At 55.1% G+C, this 23492-nt stretch overlaps 1 protein-coding gene across 2 annotated transcripts; it reads left to right on the top strand.

Annotated features, from left to right (window-relative positions):
- Positions 1-1074: 1074 nt before the first annotated feature.
- Positions 1075-22965, top strand: PPARD (peroxisome proliferator activated receptor delta). 2 transcript variants are annotated; one of them, XM_074564181.1, is made up of 8 exons: positions 1075-1110; positions 5546-5634; positions 16598-16832; positions 17535-17686; positions 18483-18621; positions 19216-19418; positions 19723-20176; positions 20574-22965. In XM_074564181.1, exons 3-8 carry the CDS (start codon positions 16697-16699, stop codon positions 20819-20821), a joined length of 1332 nt encoding a protein of 443 aa, XP_074420282.1. In that variant the 5' UTR covers positions 1075-1110; positions 5546-5634; positions 16598-16696; the 3' UTR covers positions 20822-22965. The 2 variants fall into 2 exon arrangements, with proteins under 2 accessions (XP_074420282.1, XP_074420283.1); XM_074564182.1 differs by lacking the exon at positions 1075-1110 and having other exon boundaries at positions 5485-5634; positions 19726-20176.
- The last annotated feature ends 527 nt before the right edge of the window (positions 22966-23492 follow it).

The following is a 23492-nucleotide window of genomic DNA, read 5'->3' as shown; positions in this document are numbered from 1 at the left end:
AAACATAATGTCACTGATCAGATTAGCCACCGCTGTGGTTTACCTAGGGTGTGAAGGTATAGAGTTAGCTCCATCCTAGACCTCAAGCAACGGCACCGCCAGCAGGCAGCTTGCAGCTCCCCCGGCGGGCAGCTGATCTGGCCCTGGGAGGGGCTGGAAGCAGTGGGGGGGAAGGGGAAAGAGACCCCCAGAGCTCCCACAGGCACCCTGAGCAGCGTCTGCGGGTCCCAGAGTTGCCACAGGCACCCTGAGCAGCGTCTGCGGGTCCCAGAGTTGCCACAGACACCCCAAGCGGTGTCTGAGGGTCCCACAGCTGGCGGCAGCAGCTCTTTGGAACCTCAAGTCCCAGTTTCATTGCCCGAGACAAATCCCTGTTCCCTCCCGGCTCCGGCACAGCAGGGGCTGGAGCATCCCGGTTCCTGCCCGGCCTCCTGCCCAGGGCTGCCGGGTGGCTTTTGCCCGGCTCCGTTTTGGCCTCCAGACGAGCCACCCTGCGTATGACACGGAGCTCACAGCCGCCGGGGCTTTCCTCTCCGAGACACGTCCCCAGTTACAGCCACGAAGTGGCCTGTCCCGGGAGGGTTTAATGCGGGGGCTCCCGGGGGGCTGCCGTCCCCTCTGCCCTCACGGCTGCAGGCAGGACACCAGCTCCCCTCAGCCCCCTCTCCCTCCATGGCGGTGAGGGCCCAGCGGCGGGGCCTGGTGAGGCGCTGGGACAGGGTGGCGGAGGGAGGACAGGGACCACTCGGGCTGCCCTGTGCGCTGTAGACCCGCCGCAGGAGAAGCTGCCGGCAGAGAGAGGCCGCCGCCATTTTGCGCCTTCCCCCCTCCCCCCCCCCCGCCCAGCGCCTACACTTCCCGTGAGCCCCCGCGCCCGCCGAGGCGGGGGGGACGGGACACGGTGCGGCCCGCGCCCGCCAGGGGGCGCCTCGCGGCAGGGCGGGGCGGGGCGGGCTTGGGCCGTTGCCGTGGTAACGGCTTCCCGGCGGCGGCGATTGGCTGCGGGGCGCCGGGTATGCGGTGGCGTCAGGGCGGGCGCGGTGACGTGAGGGGGTGGGGGGGGGCAGTGGGGCGCCGGCGGCGGCGGGGGGAGCGGGGCCGCCGCGGGAGGTGAGCGGGGCCGGGCCTGCGGGGAGGCGGGGGGGGACAGGGACACGGGGGGTGGGACACGGGCGCGGAGAGGTGGGGGGGCTTGGGGGGACAGCGGGCGGGGGGCAGGGGGCCTGGGGGGCACAGGGGGGATGGAGTATGTGGGGGACCGGGACCCAGGGGTGGGGCAGCGAGGACAGGGGGGTGTGAGGGACATATGGGGTGTGGGACGGGGGCTGTGGGGCGGCGGGGATGGGGTATGGGAGGACAGGGACATGGGGTATGGGGCAGGGGGCCTGTGAGGGACAGGGACGGGGGTGTAGGGCAGTGGGGATGGGGTCTCTGCGGAACAGGGGCACAGGGGGGTGGTGGCACAGGGGGCGTTGGGCAGTGGGGATGGGGCCTGAGCGGTGTGGGGTATGGGGCAGCGGGGATGGGGGATGTGGGATGTGGGGGAGCGGGGAGGGGGGTATGTGGGGGACAGGGGCACAGGGGGATGGGGCAGTGGGGGTGGGGGTGTGAGGGACACGGGGTGTGGGGCAGCAGGGAGAGAGGTATGTGAGGGGCAGAGGCATCGGGGAACGGTGCAGTGGGGATAGGGGGATGTGGGGGACAGGGACAGGGGTGTAGGGCAGTGGGGATGGGGTATGTGGGGGAGAGGGACACAGGGTTAAGGGGCAGTGGGGATAGAGGGACAGGGGTGTGGGGAAGCAGGGATAGGGGGATGTGGGGAACAGGGACATGGGGTGCGGGACATTGTGATCACAGTGGGGGACAGAAGGTGGGGGGTGTGGGGTGGAGGGGCAGGCTGTGCTGTGGGATAGGGGGATAATGAGGAGCAGGGGGATGAGGGGTCTCTCTGTGAGTGTGGGTTTGAGGAGATGGGGGCTTTCTGAGGGTGCGGGGTGGAAGGGGCAGGGTGCTGTGGTGTCATGGGTCTGAGCGTGGAGGCCCACACTTAGACTGCCTCCCACAGTCTCTCCCAGTGATTTGGACAGGGCTGGGAGGACAGGGACACATCGGTGGCTTTAGGGTGCAGGCTCTCATTCCTGCTTGGGAAATCAGGGAAGTTAGAAGATGGGACATGGCCCAAGTAGGGGAGGCTGGGGGGGACAGTCTGCCTTTTTTCTCTCCCAGGGGTGGGGTGGCACAGGGGGAACTGGCCTGTGGTTTTAGGGTACCAGTGGCGGGCACTGCTGGGGTGTGGGGCTGGGAGGAGGAGAAGCAAGAGGGTCAGGATGGTCCATCAGTGGTGCATCAGGTGAGGAGCTTCTCAAGAAAGGATCTGAGAATCCTTTCTTTTCTCATCCCTCCACATTCTGCTCCTGCTTTCCCCAAGATCCCAGATAAAAGATATTTACTTTTTGTGCCATGCTTTTTCCACCTATGAAGTAGGGTACTGCTGCCTTTATAATATAGTGGCTCTAAAGCACTTGAGAGTTCTGCACGAGGTCATTCGTCCTGCGCTGTGAACACTCGTAGCCGAATGCAGGAAGGTGGTACCTCCATGCTGGCTGGGTTGAGTGTAACTCTTAATTAGCTTTAAAAGCGCTTGTAAAAAATCCTAGGTGAAAGGTAAAGGAGAAGTAGGTGGCAGGACCTTGAAGCCAGAGACCTAATTTTCTTTCACCTCTTGCTTCCCTCCTTTGTTTTCTTCTACCGACCTGTTGCGTTTTTCCCTTCCTCCTCGGCTAGCTCCAAGCTCTGTTGTTATAACCAACAAGGAGCCTGTTGTTACATGGAACTGTTCCTCCCCAGATGAGTTTTGACCTCCCCTTTTGCCTGTGGTCAAAAAGCCTCCTGGCCTCACTATACTTTCAAAAGTTTGTGTGCACTGACTCCACCTCAAATGATTAACAGCCCTATTTGTTTATGATCAGAGCGCCTCCAACCTATTTACAGAAGCCAGTGAATTAAGGTTCAAAACCTGTTTATGAGGTAGGTGTGTTTTAGTGTCTCTGGATGGAAAAATCAAGGCACAGAGAGGAAAAGCAGCTGAAGATGCAGCTTGTCAGTGGAGCAGGAGAGAATACACACCCTCTGTGATGATCCCATCTATGCTTTTCCCAAAGCATCTGTCTGTCATCGACTGTATTGTATCTGCATGGCTTCAAACAGCGTCCTGGTGTAGTTCATCTCAGCCTTGGCCACCTTCCCCTTTGACAGCTGTGCTGGGAAGCCTCTTGCATGCAAGTGACGATCGTGCTTGCGGGAAGGAATCGGTCTGTTGAGCCCTCACGTGTTGGGAAAGCCCCTGGGAACAGGCTGTGGGTGGGCAGAGAGACAAGCAGGCTTTGGATGTGCTGTAGGGTCCGGGTAATGTCCATCATGGCGATGCAGAGGGATCTGAGCATCGAAAGAGGATGCAGTGGTGGCCACGCTGTAAATGGGAGTCCTGAGGCTGGTTGCAATGTTGACCTCTTGAACCAGTGACCTGCTGGTGGAAGCAGCCTGTATCCCGTTTCTCCTTTCTGCTCCATTTGGCCCTCCTCCTGCCACCTCTCTTCATGCGAATTCCCTTGCTGCCTTCAGTGGAGAATCCCTTTCCCCTTCGGGTACAAACGTGCTCCAGGCTGTGCTGAGGTGGGATTTTTCTCCGTGACTTACGGTGTGTCAGCCAGGGATACAAGAGGAAGCTTTCAGGAGAGATGTGCTGGGAGGTTCCCTCTCTGCCTGCTGAGCTGGTGCAAGTGTTGCCTTGTGTGCGGTGGTGACGGGGCATGCTCTGGCATTTACCTGTGAGCAGGATGAGGTGAGCCAGTAATTTAGTTTTAATTCTCAGATCTCTGGCAGCAGCAGCAAAGTGCTCTGATCTTGCGCCGGGAGAGGGCTCGGGGTGTGATTTGTGCACTCCCGGCGTGTGATTCATGCCCTCATTGACGGTGTCAACGTTACACTTCGTTACTGAATCAGGGACGGGCTTTATTGTTGGTGGAGATGAAGAAAGCCCGCTCCTGATGTGCCAGTGGTGTTGTAATGACTTTATTGTTGTTCCTCATCAGGAAGGTTAAAGAAAAACTTTGTGTTTAGAAAGGCTACCTTCTGTTTTGGAGGGAGGGGATGAGAAACTTGCTGTACCTCTAACGTCCTGCTGTGAAAGTGCAGTTACTGTCTGCGGTTTTATGGCCCCCACTAAAGCAGAGGGCTGGGCGCTGGATCCGCGCTCCTTCCCTCGCCGGCTGACCTTCGGGCAGGCTTCTTTCAGCCCCCCTGTCTGTAAACTGGGGGCAATCACTTTCTTCAAGGGGTGTATGTGTGATTTTTATATCACTGACCGCAAGAAAAGAGTGATTCTGATGCAAATGATGCTCTGATGCAAGGGACTGGGGTTATTTTTTTGGGATCTCACACTCGTGTCCCTCCCCTGGATGTACCTGGGCTGCTCGGCAGCGTAGGAAACACCCTCCACACTCATGCTGGTGTGCTGGGAGCCTCAGCTTTTTGGGGCAGGGGGTTTGCTTTCTTTTTTCATCCTCTTCTGAGCAGCTGCAGCTCCTGGTGCCGTGTCTGACCCGGGAGTTGCAGGAGGGATTCACTCTGCCCTGAACTTGCTGGCCGAGCTGCCCCTCTCGGCGGGGGGCTGGCGATGCCCGGTTCATTGCTGGCGTTTGCTGCTTTGCAAGTCATCCCGTGTTGGAAGGAGCAACATGAAACGGGGCTTTTCCATTGGGGTGGGAGGAGCAGCTAAGCCTGGGTAATGTCAGGGGGGGTACATGGGTTCAAGTAGCATCATGTTCACAACATCTTTGTTTAATATGTTAGTCCAGTTAGTCTGCATAACTGTGTCTAAAAATAGAACATATTTTCTCTAAGTCCTCTAGTTCAAAGCCTCATAAGCCATTTTTTTTTTCCAGCGTTGGTCTCTTACTGCTCTCCTGAGCCTGAAATACACACAGGGCTATTTGCAAATTTATCAGGAAAACCAAGAGTAAATGAACTCTGTCGAATCCTTAAGTTTCAACCACCTGAGAGGGAAGTTCATTAAAGTTGCAGGAACTTTCTGGCAGCCTCTTAAAGATGGATTAAGCAAGCTGAGTAAACAAACCACCTTATGGCCACCACAAACCTTTTCCTAGCATCGACTTTATGCATTGTCATGAAAGGTCAGGGTCATCAGCCTCTGACTGCGGGTGACATAAGGCAAAGGTGACATCCTGATGCTCAACGCCTGGTGAGGGGTCAGGGCTGTCTCTTTTGGGACACCGGGGGGGTTTGTTCTACCTCCTGGTTTGAAGAAGCCACCGGAGCCTGGGGAAAACGGCAGTGATCGCACGGGGCAGCTGCCCCCCCGCCTCCCTGGCAAGGGGAGTCAGCCCAGCCTATGGTTCCAGCGTGCGGTAGAGGGAGCGTGTGTTTAAATTTCAGAGCTATTGCTGGATCCAGCCCAGTTCTCCCAGCGGCATAAATATCTGGCCTTCAGCACAGCCGTGGAAATTCGCGTTGTGTTCTCTTGCAGATTACTTGGGGTTTCGGCTCTCCGTGCTGACATGGTAACGGAACGGTGGCTTTCGGCGACAGGCAGACGGGGACAGCTGCTCCGGAGAGGTAACCCTTCCCTTTCACACACGGGCAATCAACCAAAGCACTTATCCTATGTATGTTTTTAAAAACTTGGGATAGGGAAGAGCCTCGGAAGTGCGGCTTGCTTACAGCAGGTTTCGCTTTTGTCCGCAAGCTTAAACTTCTTAAATTTCTTTTTAAACTTAAACTCTGTGCCTTATTTTTGTTCAGTTTCTGAATGCGATCTTTATAAATTAGGCTTAGGAGCGTGCTGTGAGTATCATGGTCTGATCCTGTTCTTCTAAGCTGACTGTTACCGTCAAAGTATAGCGGCTTAATATTTGATTATTTCACTGATTATTATGACTTGGCTCTTGTAGACTGGGGAGAGCAGGTGAGATCTGGGACCGTACTTGGGTAACCAGTCACCTAACGATCCGGACACGGGATCCGGCAGCAGTGCTGGAACCGTCTGTCGCTGTGTAACTGCCTTACTCGGACAAAGATGAGCAGGTTACAGCCGAGCTGGGCCAGGGGTTTTGAGGAGGTGGTTGCCGTGGGCTCGGGTGGATATTGTCCTGCCCACAGACCTCTGAAGTGACGTCCAAAAGTCTTCACAGCAGCCCCCCTGCACCCAGAAGCTGCATGGAGTTTCTAACGGTGCCGTGGCTGGCTGCGCATAGGGGTGGATTTATTTTTGCCACAGCACGCGTCTGAGGTGTGTAGCTGGACGGACATGTGGTTTTCTCTGTCGAGTTTGTGCAGCTTGTGCTGTCTCTGTTCTGGCATTCGAGACATGGACTTCCAAGGATCTTCGCAGCGTGTGGAGAGGGTTTTGTAATGAGCCACATGAGGCTTTGCTGATCAGAAGAGCATTGTTGTACAGAATTGCTTACTGATGTTAATGGGCTCCGTCCCTCTAGCGTGTTGCCTGTTGACAAATATGTATTTTCGTACAGTACATCTTGTTGCCTTTCGGGGAATATTTCGTCTGTGGCTATTGAGTTATGAACTGGAAATCTGCAAATGTTTTTAGAGACTGAGGAATTAGCACGACAAGAGACTCTTGGGTTCCTTCGTGCAGTGGGGACCTGGCATGCAAATGATTTTTTAATTGGGTGAGATGATGTTACAGTGCTTATGCCTGAAAGACTATTTGCTGCCAGAACCCAGCCTGGCTTGTCCTGACTATGAAATTTTAGAGATGTTGGTTTATTTGGGGATTTGTATTGGCTCCCTTGTTTTATAGTAGGAAGAGCTGCCCTTGCTGATACCCACAGATTTGTCAGGCTGTGTAGCCGCCTTCGCATCAGGCGCCGCGGAGCAATCTCTGCTCTTCTGGAAGTGTCCCTGCCAGAGATATACTCCTTATCGCTGCTGCAATAATTTTGGAGACTTTGGGAAAGTCTAAGCAAGCAGAAATGATTTCTATCGTGAGTACAAATAAGATTTTTCTGTAGAACTAATTTTTTTTTATTTTATACTCTGAAATGCGCTTGCTTTGGCAGAATGCCTAGGAAATTACTTTCCCAAAAGCAGGGTTTAGAGTGGAATGATTAATGCCACTATGAAGCCTTTTGGTCAAGGAGATTATGAAATGCGTCTTCCCCAAAATAAATGTTTTGGGATGACGTGCACTGGAGCCCTGCTTGGTTGCAAGAAGGGTTCAGAGCAGAACTGTCTCGAGTTGTGTCTGAGTTTCAGGATGACTTCTTGAAATGCCTTAATGTTCTCTGCTATGATCATACCGTCTGGAACATGTCTGTGTCCTCCAAGGCTTAGCCAAGAGCTTGTGAACATCTGAGATCATTTGGGTCAGGTCTTTCAAACTGGCTTTGCAGAAGGTTCCAACGTACGTGTGTGTGTGTGTCAGGGTAGTTCCCTGGGGATCCCTCTGGACAGGTTCTGCTCAGAAGTGTGGGTTTGACGGAGGTTGTAGTTCGTAGGGGAATCCTGACCCTGGAGGAGGTGGCAGGATGAAAGCACAAGCTAGAAACTCAAACATTTTTTCATTTTCAAGCCAGAGCACGTCTCTGAGGCTTGTGGATCGCAACAGCCAGATAATGTCCGTGCTAACCAGAATCGTTGCCCTCATGCTGCATTTTCTGGTTTGCCCTGGTCTGGGAACTGGAACTCGGAATAGCAAAAACCAGAACGTGCACGTTCAATCCCATAATAGGGATGTGGGATGGAGACAGGGAACAGTCCTGGTGGTTTAAAAGGGCAGATGAGCTTTCCTACCTGAGCTGATAGGGAAGCATTTCTGTGATGGTCTGTTAAGACAAACTTTACTATGAACCACACTACTGCCTCATGACTGTCTTATTAGGAAAGGCTTTGTCAGGCCGAAGAGAGGATGGGTGAGATGGCTTCAAAATAAGCAGCGTTTCATGCAGCATTTCGTCTCATCACCTTGGTGATGAGAACCTAAGCTCAAATCCCTATCCTGCCTGACTTTTTAGAAACTTTTTTTTTTTTTTTATGCAACTCTTCATTTCATCTTAGTGCAAATCCGGAATATTTCTGAAAAGGCCCAGATCTGCTTTTCACCTCTAAGTTGCTTATATGGATTGTGCTAGAGCTGTTGGACCTTGAAAGCCATTAACCCCACAGGGGCTGATGGTCGGAGCCCCACATCTCTGAAAAAAATCTGTGCGTTCCCCTGTCCGTGGGGTAGGTGTTATGTTGTGGGACTTAGGGACACGGGGATCTCGGGAAAAGGGTTGTTGGTGAGCGTGAGCTGGTGGAGCCCACTGGCCTCCCAGTGGCTGGCTGTGTCGGGAAGCGGTAGTCGTTGGCTCGCTGCATACCTCTGTGCCCCCAAGCTGGTGCCAAAGACGTTAGGAAGTTACGAAAGGTGCTAATGCTTTACTCGAGTGTTTTGTTTTCCAGGGGCTGAGGCGGAATCCAAATGGTCAGAGCACACACTGCGATCCACTAATTGGCAGAGGAGTTTTGGCAGGGTTGCGCTGACATGATCGCTGCTCGTATCGCTGCTGAAAACACAGGGAAACCTCTGTTCCTCCAGCCCGCCCTTGCTGTGTGAATGTGGCCAAAAATAGTAAGGAAACATGGTTCCCCTCCAGTTCCCTAAGAGGGTGTTGAACTAGTTTGTGTAACAAAATTATTCTAATGCTCTCTGGAGTTTTCCGTACGGAGACGGACGCAGTCGTGCTCAGACTCCCTCATTTTTCCTGCTCTGTGGTTGAAATGGACATGCAGCGAACATGGGGATTTGTTCTAACTGTTTCGGTGCGTACATTCCCAGGCCCTGCTGAATCATCTGAACTTGTGCCTGGGCATAATCGCTCACTGTCAGCTGCATCCTGGGATCAGAACGGCATGGCTGGTGCCCAGGATATTTTGCGAAGGTCTACAAAACCGGTAGCGCTTTTCTGGGAGTCCAAGTGTAAGCAAAACAAAACTTCCAGGCTGGTGGATTTTATTTTTCTTTTTGTTTTCCCCAGTTAGCCTATGGAACCTAGAATCTTGGTAGCTGCAAAGAGGAGAAGGTTTCCTACTGGTTTTGTGGGCATTTTCCTGCATCTGGGAGCTCTGGCAGCCTAGCAATAAAACTTGCTGGCCTGCTGGGTGTTTGGCTCCAGACGGCAGGCTGCATGCACGTGTGTACGATCCAGAGCGATGCCTTGGTGTGCTGCTACTTTTCTACCCCTCGCCACTTTTCTGGGGAGCTGATTTCCCCATCCAAAGCAGGGGTGACTCTTTGCTGGTGTCCCAGTAAGATTGGAGCTTTGAGAAAAGCTAAGACAGGTCCTGGTGTGCGTAACGCTGCCAAAATTCGGCCTTACTCGCTGCCACTGCTGCTCCCACCAAGGCAGGGCTCCAACTCTGACGTTTGCCGTGACAGCTTGTTCCACTTACCGCTTTCCTGGTTTTCCGTTTAAATGCCGCTGTGAGTCTGTAACACCCTGTGCCCACTGTTTGCCTTGGGAAGTGGTGTTGCTGTTCCCGTGAGCTCCTCCCTCGTCAGCCCTGTTCTATAATTACTGATGTTCCTGAAACCGGATCCGTCCACGTGTCCTGCTCAGGTTTGGGAGGACAAGGGAAACAAGCAAACCAAGTGCCCTGGAGTAAAAGCACGAGAGGACTTCAGGAGTTTTGGAAAGCATCAGTTTACAGTGGTTTGGTGGGTTCTCTGAGCCACCTATTTCCTCACCTTTGGGATGGTAAGGAAAGGAGAATATACCCCAGATGACTTCTCTGGCACTTCCAGAGGAGCAGCAGGGATGTGACAGCTGGCACTTGCGGAGCAGTGGTGGAAACTGCTGGAGGAGTATAAACAGAAGAAGTCAGGTGGGGTGGCAGGTCCCTACCTGTGGGTTCAGGGTCCCCTGTGGACACTTACCCATCTCCGCAGCCCTGTGTAACTCTGTGCCTCTCACCCGCAGCTTGTGTGCTGGGATTGCAGCCGTGTTCCCAAAGCACTGCCACGGCTTCACCGCCACCTCTGCCGTGCCCTGGGCTGCGGCGGGGATGAGCATCTCTCCTTACCAGACTTAACGATCTTCTCAAATAGCAACACTTCTGTGCCGTTTCCAGCTCTGAGAGGCCCCGGTGGTGTCACCTTTCTGGTACCTGCTCGTTTCCTGGCTGCGGTCCTCATTCCAGCGGGTCAGACCCATGTGCCCCTCCTGCCCCCGGGTGCTCTGGGCTGTCCTGAGTTGACAGCAAAACACAAATGTCGGTCAGCAGTTGCCTGGATGAGACATGCCAGTTTATTTGCTGAAAATAATCCTGGAAATGCTTCGTATAGGAATGTACAACGGGAGAAGGTGGTCACGAGCAGCCTGGTGTGCTGACCTGGGGCCGGGGAGGCCAGGCTTGCGAGCGTGACTGCAAACAGGTGACAAAATCCATAATCCAGGAATAAACAATGACGCTTGGCACCGATGTATTCCTCTGCGTTTCCAAAACATGCCGTTTCTGTGAGCTAATGCAGCAAGGAAAGGATCAGGAAGGAAGCACTGTAAAAGTCCTGCCTGGGTTTGCTTTTTTAGGGTGTTTTTGGTTGTTTTTTTTTACGGATGATGAAGGAAATGGAGGTATGGGGGTTGACAGGATTTGCTGAAGGTTATGAAGCAGGACTTCAGATGAGAGCTAACATCTGCTCAGCTCTTCACTGTCCCCTACAACTGCTGTTGAACAACAACGTCGCTGTCTGTCCTGCTGTTCCCTCTTCGGCAAAAGGCAGCGGCAGAGCCGGGCTCACCAGAGGCTGGAGGGGGCAGGGAATCCTCCACCAAAAAGGTGTGTAGGGATCGTTCCTGTAGGAGCATTAACCATCTCCTAGTACCTGCCATCTCAAGATTTCGGAGCGCATCTGATGTGTGTTTGGAGCTGCTGGAGCCAGGGACAGCTGCAGTTCGTGGAGGATGAATTGAGAGAGAAGAGCAGCCTGGAGCCCCCCCTCTGCACGTGGTTGTGAGTTTGTTGCCCGAAGTCTGATTTGCTTCTGTTTCTGCGATACCCCTGGCTCTCTGAAGAAACGCCGCACAGGTGAGAAAGCAGGAAGTTTCTTCTGGAGCAAAATAGTGTTTTGAGGATGGCGTCAATTGTGGTATGAAAAGAGAAGAATCTGGCAAGTTTTGTAACCTTTTTATTTATTTTTTTTTCACCTTCCTCAGTGCCCAGGAAGTGGGTGAGTTAAAACATGCAGGAGATGGGTGATTCATTTTGGCAGGCCTGGCTGCTCGAGGCAAGCGAGGGAATCTCCTGCACCCTCTGTCGCGTCTTCCTGAGTAATTAGCGGCAACGCGGTGATAGCAGCTCCGGCAGCACCCTGCTGCTTTGTCGGCTGGGCTCGTACTTGGTGAAAGGCGGATAGCCTGCGCGGAGCAGCGCTGGGGAGAAGGTGACGGGACCAGACTGGGGCATGGTACAATGGCTGAGCAGATGCTTCAAGGGGAAGATCTGGCCCTAAGTGTCATCCCCGGCCAGGGCTGCGTGGACGGGCTCTTCCTCGCTACCTCGAGTAGTTTATTTCTGCGTGTAGCCTGCCTTGTGGCCAAGACTTTGAGGAAGGGAGGAAGCACTTGGGTAGTAAGCGCTGCTGAGATCTCTTTAGCTAATGAGGGGGTGTGTTGATCTTTCAGGAACAAAAACAAACATGTTTTCAATGTTTGCCTCTCCTGTTTTCCTGTTTTGTGCACTTAGTTACCTTTCCTGTATTGCAGCATCTGCTTAGCTCTTATTCAGCTTTTATTAGTAGTAGCTGTAGCTAACGCATAGGAGGAGGAACAGAAACTATCGGAAGCAGTGACACAACCCAAGGGATGTCTGCAAATGATGGCCAACAAGCAACAATCACTTTTTTTTTTTATGGGTTCAGTTCAATTTCTGTTTGTGGATGCAATATGTGCTGCACATCACAGAAAGCGCTGCCGTACGGAGGGCTAACTTCTCATCTCACTCCTTCCAAAAGGATTCACTTCTGTCGACTGTGAATTTGATTAACGTTTTTGTCCAGAGGAATAAAAATACAAGCCAGAAGTGCTCCCGTGGTAAACTGGTTTCCTTTTGCAATTCCTGCTGACCTCTTTTACGGTAACTTGAACAACTGCTTTGAGCGTTTCAACTCTGTGACTTGGGCCTGGGGAGGTTTGGACCTTTTTTTGGCCACTTTAGACTGTGATGGGGGCTTGGTCAATCCCATCTGTATAAATATATTATAAACAAATGTATGCTCTTTTGGAGAGGAATGGGGGCAGGCATCCTCTCTCCACCCCCGTGAACACACCGAAATTACCTCTTGTTTGAGCTCACCACCAGTGAACCTACACCTGCTCTAAAGATGAGGTTCTTCTAATTACGAGCACTTCCTTGCTCTGATTTTGCATCTGTCTAGCTGACACCACCCCGGTGTCTGTGTCGAAACGCACATCCCCTTCTTGTGATGCTTTGCTCCGCGAGCAGGACTGGAATACTGGTGAGAAACTGGAATTGTCCATCACATCGCCCCGCCACCCCTCCTGTGTGTGGACCACGGCAAAATGGGCACTTCCTCGCCAGTTTGTCGTCATCTCCTTCTCTGAAGTTGGCTCCAAGGTTTACGGGCTAACCAGTGTTGAAGAGCGGTCAGGCCAAAAGGGTACAAGCTGCAGGTTGATGAACCGAAGGTTTGGATCTTGGTCAGCTTTGGAGAAGTCCTGCCTTCTTGCAGCAGGTCCACGCTGAAGATTTCTCTCCTTTTAACTTTAATTACTGGGGGTTTTTTTCCTCCTCTCGTTGTGCCATGTCTCTCCCCTCCCCTCCCATTCCCTCCGTATGGTTTAGCTTGGCGTAGACACCAGCTCCTGCTTCTAGTAACGATAAACCTGTTGCCCGTGCTGTTTGCAGCGTGGGAGCGGGGCAGCCAGCAGGCGTCTGCCCAAGCCCGGAGCCAGCAACAAACCCCCGCTCCGCCGGCTGTGGGCTCCGGGGAGGGAGGCTGCTGCCTCAGCCAGGGCTGCTGAAGCTCCTGGGAACGGGGATTGAAGCAAGGGCAGAGCAATTCACGAGCTGCGTGCCTTCTTGCTCATTCCCGTCCTGTGGGAAGAGGAAGGGAAACAGCTTTGCCGGATTCTCCGGAGAAGCTTAGGAAGGAATTCACGGTCCCCGTCCTTATTTCCATCCTGTCTTTCCGTCGCTGCCCTGTGACAGCTGCCAAACGGAAAAAAGGGGGTGGCTACGCCAGGCAGGAATTTTTGCCCTTCTCCCTGCAGCTCGAAGCTTGTGCACCATGCTCCGGCGGCTGGCTTTTTAGCTAAGGGGAGGAAACTGAGTTATTCCTCCTCTCTGCCTGCTTGGCAGCTTCAATGTGGAGGCACCAAGCAGATGGGGAGGTCCTGGCGTTGAGAAAGGGCCTTTTGCCATCCACGTGCCCATCCCTGGTGCCATCCCACAAAGATGCAGGGCTGTGACAACTCTGCCCACGGCCGTGCTGGCAGGGCAGGTCCCTCCTTGCACTCAGAGGGACAAACCTCTGGGGAGCTCCAGCTTCCCGGGATGCCCCACTCTGAATTGCGGCGCTCGCCAGGGAATGGAGGAACGTGTGTGAGACCTCAGCAAATCTCCTCAGTCCCTGCGTGCGGTCGGGTCTGGCTGCCACGGGGCTGCCCCCGGCCCCGAGGGGAGGGCTGGGGGTCCGCTCGCTCCATGCCAGGGTGCGTATACACAGCCATGCCCTGCCTTTCATCCGGGCGGCTGCTGCCTTGGCCTTTTATCTGCCGAAGGCAGGGGGTGCAGCCTCCCGTGTGAAATCAATCCCTTTTTCCCCCTCCTCTCCCTCTCTCTCTGTTGTTTAGAAAACAGGGGAAAGGCTGAGGGAAAGGCAGGTGTGCAAACAGCTCTCACAGCTTCCCTCTGCCCAGGCCCCTGTACTCTTGGCCTGCAAGGAGATATGAAAACAATACATTCAAAGCTTTCTGGTAAAAGCTTTTCTCTCTCTGACTCTCCAGCCATTCTCGAAGGGTGGGATCCGAACCCTTATCCTTACCATAATGCCTGCAGCCACCCAGGGAGCCTTAGCTGGAGCCCGGCGTTGCATCTCGCCCTTGACTTTCCCCCGTCTCAGGGCTGCACATCCCTCTCTAGCCTGACCGACTCCAAGCGCAGTTTTGGGGTTGCTTTGGTGGCTTTCAGGGAGCAAACTGCAAGTCGCAAGCTTGCTGCCACCCTGGGATTACGTGGCCCTGCGCAGACCTGGCAGATGGAGGACAGGGGGGTGCAGTGGGAGGAATGTGCCCACGTTATTTCAACAGCAACCCGCCGTGAGGCCGAAGCCCAACTTTGCCGTGGGGCGAAGCAGAGGGCTACGTCTGCACTGGGTTTAAAGGAAGTGGCCTGTGCTGCGTGCCAGAGACAAAGGAGAGCTAATAAGAAGCTCATTAAGCTGCTGATGGATGTATTTTCCACCATAGACTAGTTTCTCCTGCCACGAGCTTCCCCTACTAACTGCTGTTCCAGGCAAAAGCGTTTTCCTGGTGTTTGTACGTTCATTTATATATAACCTTCAAAACGATGGAGCTCGTTACCCTCCATCTCCGATGAATAGGTTTTCCTGCCCGTGTGCCATGTCCCACCGCGCGGGATGTGTGAGAGGAGGCCAAGGATAACACAGCCCTTCAATGGTCCCTTAGTTCACTGGTGGAGGCACAGTAAGGGAATGCTCTGCCTTCGCCTAAGCACCCCCCTGCCTGCTCCTGCTGTAAGGGAGAGCAGAGCAGCCGGGCTCGCCTGATGGCTCTGACGTACCTCTCCTTGAAACAGAGCCATCTGTCCTGCAGTCTGAATTCCCAGCGTGGAGGGGAAAAGCAAAGCCTCCTCGCTCAGGGGATGCCCAGACTCTGGTGCAGCACCGGCTCCTGCGGGTGTGTGTCGTGGTTTGAGCTGGGCTGGCCACTAAAATGAATGACAGATGCTCTCTGACTCCTCCTGGAACGGTAGATGCTCTCTAACTTCTCCTGGGGTCCTGGCTTTGCGTTCAACCTCCCGCTTGCAGGTTTTGTCCTCTCCCATGGCCGCTTGCTCGATCTCGCAGGGAGCTCTGACCTCGCTCGGCGCTGACACGTTTCCAGCAGGTCCAAGGAGCCGGCTGCGGCTCAGGTTCAAAGTGCCAGGCGTGAGGGTCTGCTGCAGGAGGGAAAATGAGCCCAGGGAGTCCTGGGCCACTCTGCCCTCCCCCAGCAAGCCAGGTGCCCTAGTGTGGGCTTGGGCATGGGTCACAGACTGTGTAAGTCCCCTAAAAGTCACTCACTCCACTCTAACACGGGCTTGAAAACACTGCATGGGTTTAACTTGTGCCTGCAAATTGAGGCTTTCCTGCTGGAAGCTGGATTTCAGTGGCGTTTCCGATAGGTATTTTTCCACTTAAAAATAACCTCCTTTAAGGAAGTGGATGCAACTCTGCATAAACTGGGCTTGAGATACTAATTACTCAACAAGAGTCGGTTTAGGAATCAAGATCTGGAGGTAAATGAGCGCTGAGATGTTGCAGCATGAGCTGGACACTCCGGTGAGGGGGGGCATGGTTAGGAGGGAGGTGGGAACAACTCTGCGATGGTCATGGTATCGGTGATGCATCGCTTGCACAGCTTGAGTTTTTTGTGGGCTATTTGGGATGGACTAAGGCAAACAAGGAGCGGAAGCGCGCGGGGGGAGGATGGGGCTGTTCCTCCCACAGGAAACCCAGGATTAAGACACTGGCTGGATTGTGCGGCCGTCGCAATCGCGCTGCTGGACCCCGCGGCTGAGCACGGCCCGGCAGCTGCACGGAGCAACAGCAACACGTTCGACCCGGCGGCTCTTGGCAGAGGAGCCAGGGCCAGTTACAACATGACGAGTGAAAATAAACACAAACGCTGTAACTGGCAGCGCTGTAACGGGAAGGAGCGTGAGCGCGGGGGCCGGCAGGAAGCCATCGGTCTTGCAGATGGCTCACGCGGGCTGGGGGCTTTCAGCCACCGCCTGCTGCAGCACCGAGCCCTGCTCCCCCAGCATCTCCCACCCACGGGCACGGGGCCACTGCGCCCTGATCAGCTGCTGCCGCTGATCCAAGCTCTGCCTTGGCTGGGTGGGCAGGGAGGGCGAAGCCCGACCTACCTTAATCTTTCTAGTGGTGTTCCCTCTGCCAAACCCCAGCCTTGGCTACCACCATGACATCCCACGGTGCTAGAGGCTCTGGGGGACATTGTCTGGGGCAGTGTTTGTGCTATGGGACTTGCAAGCTGGGGAGACCAGGTCCCTGGGTAGCATCTGGGCTGGTTTGTGGTCTGGGCTCTGTCTGCTGGGCTTTAAATACAATTCCGCTGAGCTTTTACTTCCTTGAGTCCTACAGAGTGTTTATACCAGAGCGCAAAGTGACCTTTAAAAAGCCCCGGGTTCTGTTTGTCTCCCTGGATAAGGAGAGAAAGCAGAGCAGGACCAGGGTGGTTACACGCCATCCTGCTGCTGAGATGCTCCGTGTGGGCATTCAGAGCTGACACCGCACCTTTCTCCCTCTGTCCCGCAGGCTAGCAGGAACAGCCTGGTAGGGTCCATCTCGGATAGACGCGGATGATGCCAGAGCTATGACAGGGATTGCAGTCTTGGCACTGAGGGGTGATCAATTATGGAACAACTACAGGAGGAAGTACCTGAGGTCAGGGAAGAGGAGGAGGAAGAGGAAAAGGCAGTGACAGCGGCAAGCGGAGCCTCGGAACCAAGTGGAGGATCAGACGGCTCGCTGCCTTCGAGCAGCTACACAGGTGAGTCTGTCCCTGGAGCATCCAGGCATCCACGTCCTCCAGGCAGCGTGCTCAGCTGCAAGGGCAGAGGACCTGCCCGTGAACGGAGTTTGGCTAGTTTTAATCTCTTCCCTTTGAGAAATAATGCACAGAGCACCAAGTTATGGAGAGGCTTATTTCTTCCTCTGCGGTCACTGCACAGCCGTTGGCAGCGGGGTGGGAGATGGAAATTAAAAGGCCAGGCAGGTAACATTGTACCCCAGATGGGGAGGACTCTCAGGGCGCTTGAGAACGCTTCCCTGGCCACTTCTTGAAGTCCTCGGTGCAAACTGATTGTAGGAGCTGGAGGAGAAGGTTTGTTGCTGCTGAAGAGGCTCCTCCAGAGCCCCGGGCATTCCAGCTGGGCAGCCCTGTGCCAGCTGCCTGCCAACTGGGAATTATAAAATTTGCTGGTTGGGTTTCATTGCCTAGACATGAATACCAGAGGGAAGAAATCAGCGCTGATGTGGAGTCTCTCAGCTGCTGGGCGCACTCTTGGCTTTGTGCTTGGCATCTGCCTGCAGCCAGTGCCTGATCTCAGAGGTTAACTGCCCAGATGCAATACCAGCGGCAGACTGGGACGGTGCTGGAAATCCCTCGTCAACCCCACGGCTGGGGGAGTTGGACGCGACGCTGGGCTTGCAGCTACTACATGAAAGGACGTATCCCTTTGTGTGTTTGCAGACCTTTCGCAGAGCTCCTCTCCCTCCCTGTCGGACCAACTGCAGATGGGCTGCGAGGAGGCGGCCTTGGGAGTGCTGAACGTGGAGTGCAGGGTCTGCGGAGACAAAGCCTCGGGGTTTCACTATGGCGTGCACGCCTGCGAGGGCTGCAAGGTACGTATGCCCTGGGGAGGGCTGGGTTCAGCAATGCCAAGCAGAGATTAGACCCCAGGCGGTACGCCATCTCTTCAGACAAGCAGGTTTGCAGCAAAGCAGGGATGCAGGATTGAGTGATTGTAAAAAAAAAGCATTTGCAACTTATCCAGCGAGCGTGGAGTGTAGAGGCGGGCACACAAATAGCGTCCTGGGGGAGGCAGCTGAGATGCGTATGGCCCAAATCTTGCCCCGTCATGCTTTACTTTGTAAGGCAAATCCATCTATTCCCGTGGGGACCCCAGCATTGCTTTTAAAGATGCTTTGTGTGCTGCAGAGCAGCAGCGAGCTGCGTGTTTATCCCCCTGGGATCGCTGGCCGCAGCTTGGATGTGCCTCTGAAATTCTTTCCCCGACAGCGGATGCCAGCAGGGCTGCGTTAGTGGCCCAGGTCCTGCCAGACATTCCTGCAGGCTGGGGCCGGCCTGCAGCTTGTTCCTCCATCCCTCCCTGCTGGCTGCCTGCAGTATCACACACCCCGTGTCCGGCACCGGACCAGGGGCTGCCCTCCAGCGTTCCTCCTCTGCAGCCCCCTCCTCCCACCGCACCACCTCTCCCTGGGACAGGGGCTCTGCTTGTGTCAAAGGGACCCAGGGCTCCTCCAGGAGCTGAACCTCCTGGAGGAGGTTGATTGTTGTTATTATTACTACTACTACTACTACTACTACTATTCCTGGGGATAATAAACCAGCCTGGTCCCAAACAGCAGGAGCTAATGCTGCTGCTCCTTTGTCCCCCTCTGTGCCACCTGCCTGCAGGGTTTCTTCCGCCGGACCATCCGCATGAAGCTGGAGTATGAGAAGTGCGAGAGGAGCTGCAAGATTCAAAAGAAGAACCGGAACAAGTGCCAGTACTGCCGCTTCCAGAAATGCCTCTCGCTTGGCATGTCACATAACGGTGGGTGTCACCGCTGTCCACAGGCCTAGCCGGATGGGTGCCACGGGGCCATCAGCCCTTCTGGGTATGCACGGGGAGGCTGTATGGAGCTTGCTTTATCCCGTGTCTCTCTTCTTGCTAGGGGATTATCTTTCAAACCCAATGCTTTGAGCCTTGGACTCCTTGTCTCCTTCTTCTGTACAAGAAGGGTCTGTTCGCACCGTGCAGGCTGGCTGTTGGCACGTGGCTGTCCCTTACAGGTTGACCCAGCAGGAACTGAACACATGGGTTGCTCTTCTGTGCTGGGATTTTTAAACTTCAGGTGTAACCACCTTGCTCCTGGCCCAGCCAAGGCGCTTCTGTGGGAATTGGGGCTTGTGCGAGAGCCCAGAGGAGCGGGGATGGGAGCTTAGTGTGAGGGTGGGCTGGCAAGGGTGGCAGTAATGGCTGGTTCGTGAAGATGTTGAGATGCCGGAGGAGCTGCAGCCCTGGAAGAGCAGCATGTTGTGTAGCTGCAGGTGTTCTGTGGTGGCAGAGCAGGCCGCTGCCTCCCTGGACACATCCCCAGGTGTCATCCCCAGTGTCCTGACCCGCTGGCTTTCCCTCTCACCACAGCGATCCGCTTCGGCCGCATGCCGGAGGCAGAGAAGAGGAAGCTGGTGGCGGGGCTGACGGCGAGCGAGATCAGCTGCCAGAACCCGCAGGTGGCCGATCTGAAAGCTTTCTCCAAGCACATCTACAACGCCTACCTGAAAAACTTCAACATGACCAAAAAGAAGGCGAGAGGTATCTTGACCGGGAAGGCCAGCAGCACCCCAGTAAGTTCCCTCCCCGGGTCAGGCAGGGGTTGGCCATAAAATAACAGGGGAGGCTGATCTCTGGGAGATGCTGCACATCTCCCTCCCGCTGTAGCCGTTCCATGCGCAGCAGTTCCCAGCTGCAGCCAGGTGGGCTCTACACCTGCCCCTCGCTGGGAGCATCCCCGTTGCTCTGCAGACGTGTGGAGTTGTGGGTGGATGCAGATTGCCCGGGCAGACAGGCAGACAAATGCGTGTGTCCTTGGCAGCGCCGATATCTCGAGTCCCCGCGGCAGGTTCCTCACTGCTTGCTTCTTTTTTCAAGCAGCCTTTTGTGATCCACGACATGGACACCTTGTGGCAGGCAGAAAAGGGGCTGGTCTGGAAACAGCTGGTGAACGGCATTCCCCCCTACAAGGAGATCGGGGTGCACGTCTTCTACCGCTGCCAGTGCACCACGGTGGAGACTGTGCGGGAGCTCACGGAGTTCGCCAAGAGCATCCCCAGCTTCTTAGGCCTCTACTTGAATGACCAAGTGACTCTGCTGAAGTATGGGGTGCACGAGGCCATCTTCGCCATGCTGGCCTCTATCATGAACAAGGATGGGCTGTTGGTGGCCAACGGGAACGGTTTCGTGACCCGTGAGTTCCTGCGTAGCCTGCGCAAGCCCTTCAATGAGATCATGGAGCCCAAGTTTGAGTTTGCTGTGAAATTCAACGCGCTGGAGCTGGATGACAGCGACCTGTCTCTCTTTGTGGCTGCCATTATCCTGTGCGGAGGTGAGGAAGCGCTCTTGGCCGTGTGAGTGTCGGGAAGAGCCCTCCTGTACTTCGAGGTGGTTGGGGCCGGGCTGGGGGAGCCGAGCTGCAGCTGGCCTTGCGGTCAGCCAGGGGTGTCTCAGGGGGACAAGAGAAGAACTGAACTGTTCCAAAACCAAAGCTTCTATGTGGCGGTGACGCCTACCAAGCTTGGACCAAGAACAAGGAGCGTAGAAGTGGCATCTCCTTCTGGCATGCTGCTGTGGGATATGTTGTCCAAGGGCACGCTTCTGCCCATGTCTAGTTGTCCAGGGTGGTGGTGGGTGGGTTACAGACCCCATCTCCCTTTCCCCGGGAGGAGCATGTGCTTTGGAGGGCTACACCATAACACTACAGCTACCGTGCTTCCTCTCCACAGACCGCCCTGGCCTGATGAACGTGAAGCAGGTGGAGGAGATCCAAGACAACATCCTGCGAGCGCTGGAGTTTCACCTGCAGTCCAACCACCCTGATGCCCAGTACCTCTTCCCCAAGCTGCTGCAGAAGATGGCCGACCTGCGGCAGCTGGTGACGGAGCACGCCCAGCTGGTGCAGAAGATCAAGAAGACGGAGACGGAGACATCTCTGCACCCGCTTCTGCAGGAGATCTACAAGGACATGTACTAAGGACCTGTTATTTATGAGAATGAAGCCATGGAGTCCCAGCAAGACTCTTTGTACAGGAACACAGAAAACCTTTCCCCATGTCTTCCATTTCTTCTACTGGAAACTCTTTTTCTACGTGACCCCGACATACGGTACATAGGGCAAGATGCCGTAAGACTTTGCAGCCACCACCTGCTAGGCAAGGGCTTCCGTTAACACACACTAACAAATTTACAACGGCAAATCATAAGCTACTGTTTCCGTTACCACGGCCCGGCTCTTCAGAAGCTGCTCCCCGGCTCCTCTGGAGCGGCGGCCGGTTTACATGGCCCAGACGGTGGGGTTCCTTTGGCAGCTTGGGAATGGGGGGGGATGCTCCGGTCATTAGGAGACCCGAGCGCGGTGCAGGTATCGTCCAGCGGGGCCAGCACAGCACTTAGAGCGTGTCTTTATTTTCTTTTTTATATTGCACTCAGAAGACGTAGTCCTGAGCCGTGAAGTCTAGGGCAGTGAAATGAAAGGAAGTTGCTCTCTTTCCCAAAGAAAAGCCAGAGTATTTGAAGACGGGTAGGGCTGTCCCCCCTCGCTGTGCCGCGTGTTCCTGTCTCCCAGAGGGATCGTGTGACCTCTGCCTTCCCCTGAGTGCCGTGCGGGAGCCCTTGCTCCTGGTACCCCGGTTTCAGAGTGAGCCTGTGCCTCAACGCTCGGTATGGGAGAGGGAGGGATGGGGAGGCGTGAGGGAAAGGGTTTGATTCCTAAAAATTCACCTTCGGAGCAGAGGCCAGAATCTGTTTGCTTCCCCGGGCTTTTCTGCGCAGTCACAAGTCCCCAGAAGGTGTGTGCAGGGCCAGGGGCAGGCCTGGGACTGGGGTGGGGTTAGGTGGCAGGGCTTGCAGCCTGTCCTGCAGCTCCCTTCCCAAGCCCCGGGGGGGCTCTGGGGGCTTCACAGGGTGATGCAGGGAGTCCGGCAGCACGACTCTGGTGAGCACCGGAGCAAGCAAAGCCTTCCTCAACACCAGCAAGGGGAAAGGAAAGCCACGGCCAGCCCACAGGGCTCACGATGCTGAAAAAGCATTGCCCTGCCTCAGTTTCCCCTCTGGGAAAGGGAGCTGGATTGTCACCTGCGCTCTGCTCGGAGGGGGAGCACGAGGATTAATTAGTGCATTGGTTGCAAAGAGCTTTGCAGCTGTAAAACAGAACAAACGCCAAGTATTTTTACGAGGGGAGGGAGTTGGTGAGATGCTCACAATGAGCAGGAGCTTCCTAGCGAGCGTGGCCGGGCCAGGGAAGCTGCCCCGTCCTCTGCCACCGTCCCCAGTGCGGGGACAGCTCTAGGCTTCGGGGGCTGCCTAAACCCAGAGCCCTTCTGGGATTTTACCTCGCAATTTTTCGCAGTAGTGAAATGTCGTGGTGCTGCTTGTGCCCAGGACGGGACCCCTGTGTGAGGGGCTGCGTCACCCGGGCTCCGGGAGAGAGGATGGACCCGGGAAGGGCTCGGTCCCCTCGGGATGACGGTGTCTGACTGTGACTTAAGAAGCAGCACTTACCCGTCTGTGGCCCGTGGTCCCGTGTGTCCTGAGCAGCCTTATTAAAATACTGGTATTCCCAAGGAGGGGTTGTGGGAGCAAATTAGTCGGTTTTATTTTCTTTTCCTCCTCTTCAGGATAGCAGATTTCCCTAGTGCAATAATTCTTTTAAAACCCGAAGGGGAAGAGCGCTGGCCTTCCTCTCCACGTCACGGGACTGGCCGGTCCCAAACCTGCCCCTGCCGCCACACTCCGGCCCCTTGCCGTGCCTCAGTTTCCCTGCCCTCTGCCCGCCCGGCCCCTTCCCCTCCCTACCTCGCAGGGGTGTTATGAATTACAGTTTCTAAAGCACTTTGAAACCCTCTGGGGGAAGGCACCGGAGACGTGTGTGTGCTGCACGACGCCCGGGGGATTTGTCCTTCCTGAAGCCCCCGGTGGCATCCCCCCGCCGTGGCCAGCGTGCGGGACTCGTGTCCTCATCACCTGGGGAACTTTTTGCTCTTCCCTCCTCGACAGTGTAACAACCCTCAAACTGAAATGTATATTTTTGCTAGAAGTACAAAACTCCAAGTGTTTTTAATAATATAGTGTCCACAAACTGACTTGACTTTAAATAAATCTGAACTAAATATTTAAGAACCTTTTAGTGTTCAGCCTTTCTTTGTGGGGTTTCTCTCAGCCCCTGGTGGGAGAGTTTCCAGCAGAGGCAATGGTGGATTTGTTGTGATTTCCAGGGATTTGCCTCGGTTCCCGGATCTCCGTGATTCCCAGGTCTCGTAGCCGCTTTATTTTTCCTGCCTGCGCTTCCCATCAAACCTAAAGAACCGACTGCGAGCAGGGTCCCAGCCTCAGAGCTGAGCGCTCTCTGCCCCGAATCTTTGCCTTGCTGTGGGGTGAAGCTGGGCATGGACCTGAGCCCGCCCCAAGATGGGCGAGGATGGGCTTGGGGACAATGTGGCCATGTGCTGGAGTGGAGCCCACCCCAAGATGGGCGAGGATGGGCTTGGGGACAACCTGGGCGAGCACGGGCTCGGGGACCCGTGTGCTGGCACCGGGCTCTGCTCTTGGCCGGGTCCAAACACCCCAAAGTTTGCGGGGAGCAGCTGCAGACACCCCCCCCCGCCCCAGGCTTCCCTCTCCTCCGCCCCGTTCCACCCCGGGGGAAG

The sequence above is a fragment of the Larus michahellis genome, chromosome 21 (genome assembly GCF_964199755.1).
Source record: "Larus michahellis chromosome 21, bLarMic1.1, whole genome shotgun sequence".
Classification (NCBI taxonomy): Eukaryota; Metazoa; Chordata; class Aves; order Charadriiformes; family Laridae; genus Larus; species Larus michahellis.
This window is presented reverse-complemented; position numbering and strand designations above follow the sequence as displayed.

Coding starts and splice junctions, on each gene's coding strand:
- PPARD (XM_074564181.1), top strand. CDS start 16,697: ATGGAACAACTACAGGAGGAAGTACCTGAGGTCAGGGAAGAGGAGGAG. Junction 17,687..18,482: donor ACGCCTGCGAGGGCTGCAAG/GTACGTATGCCC, acceptor ACCTGCCTGCAG/GGTTTCTTCCGCCGGACCAT. Junction 19,419..19,722: donor GGAAGGCCAGCAGCACCCCA/GTAAGTTCCCTC, acceptor TCTTTTTTCAAG/CAGCCTTTTGTGATCCACGA.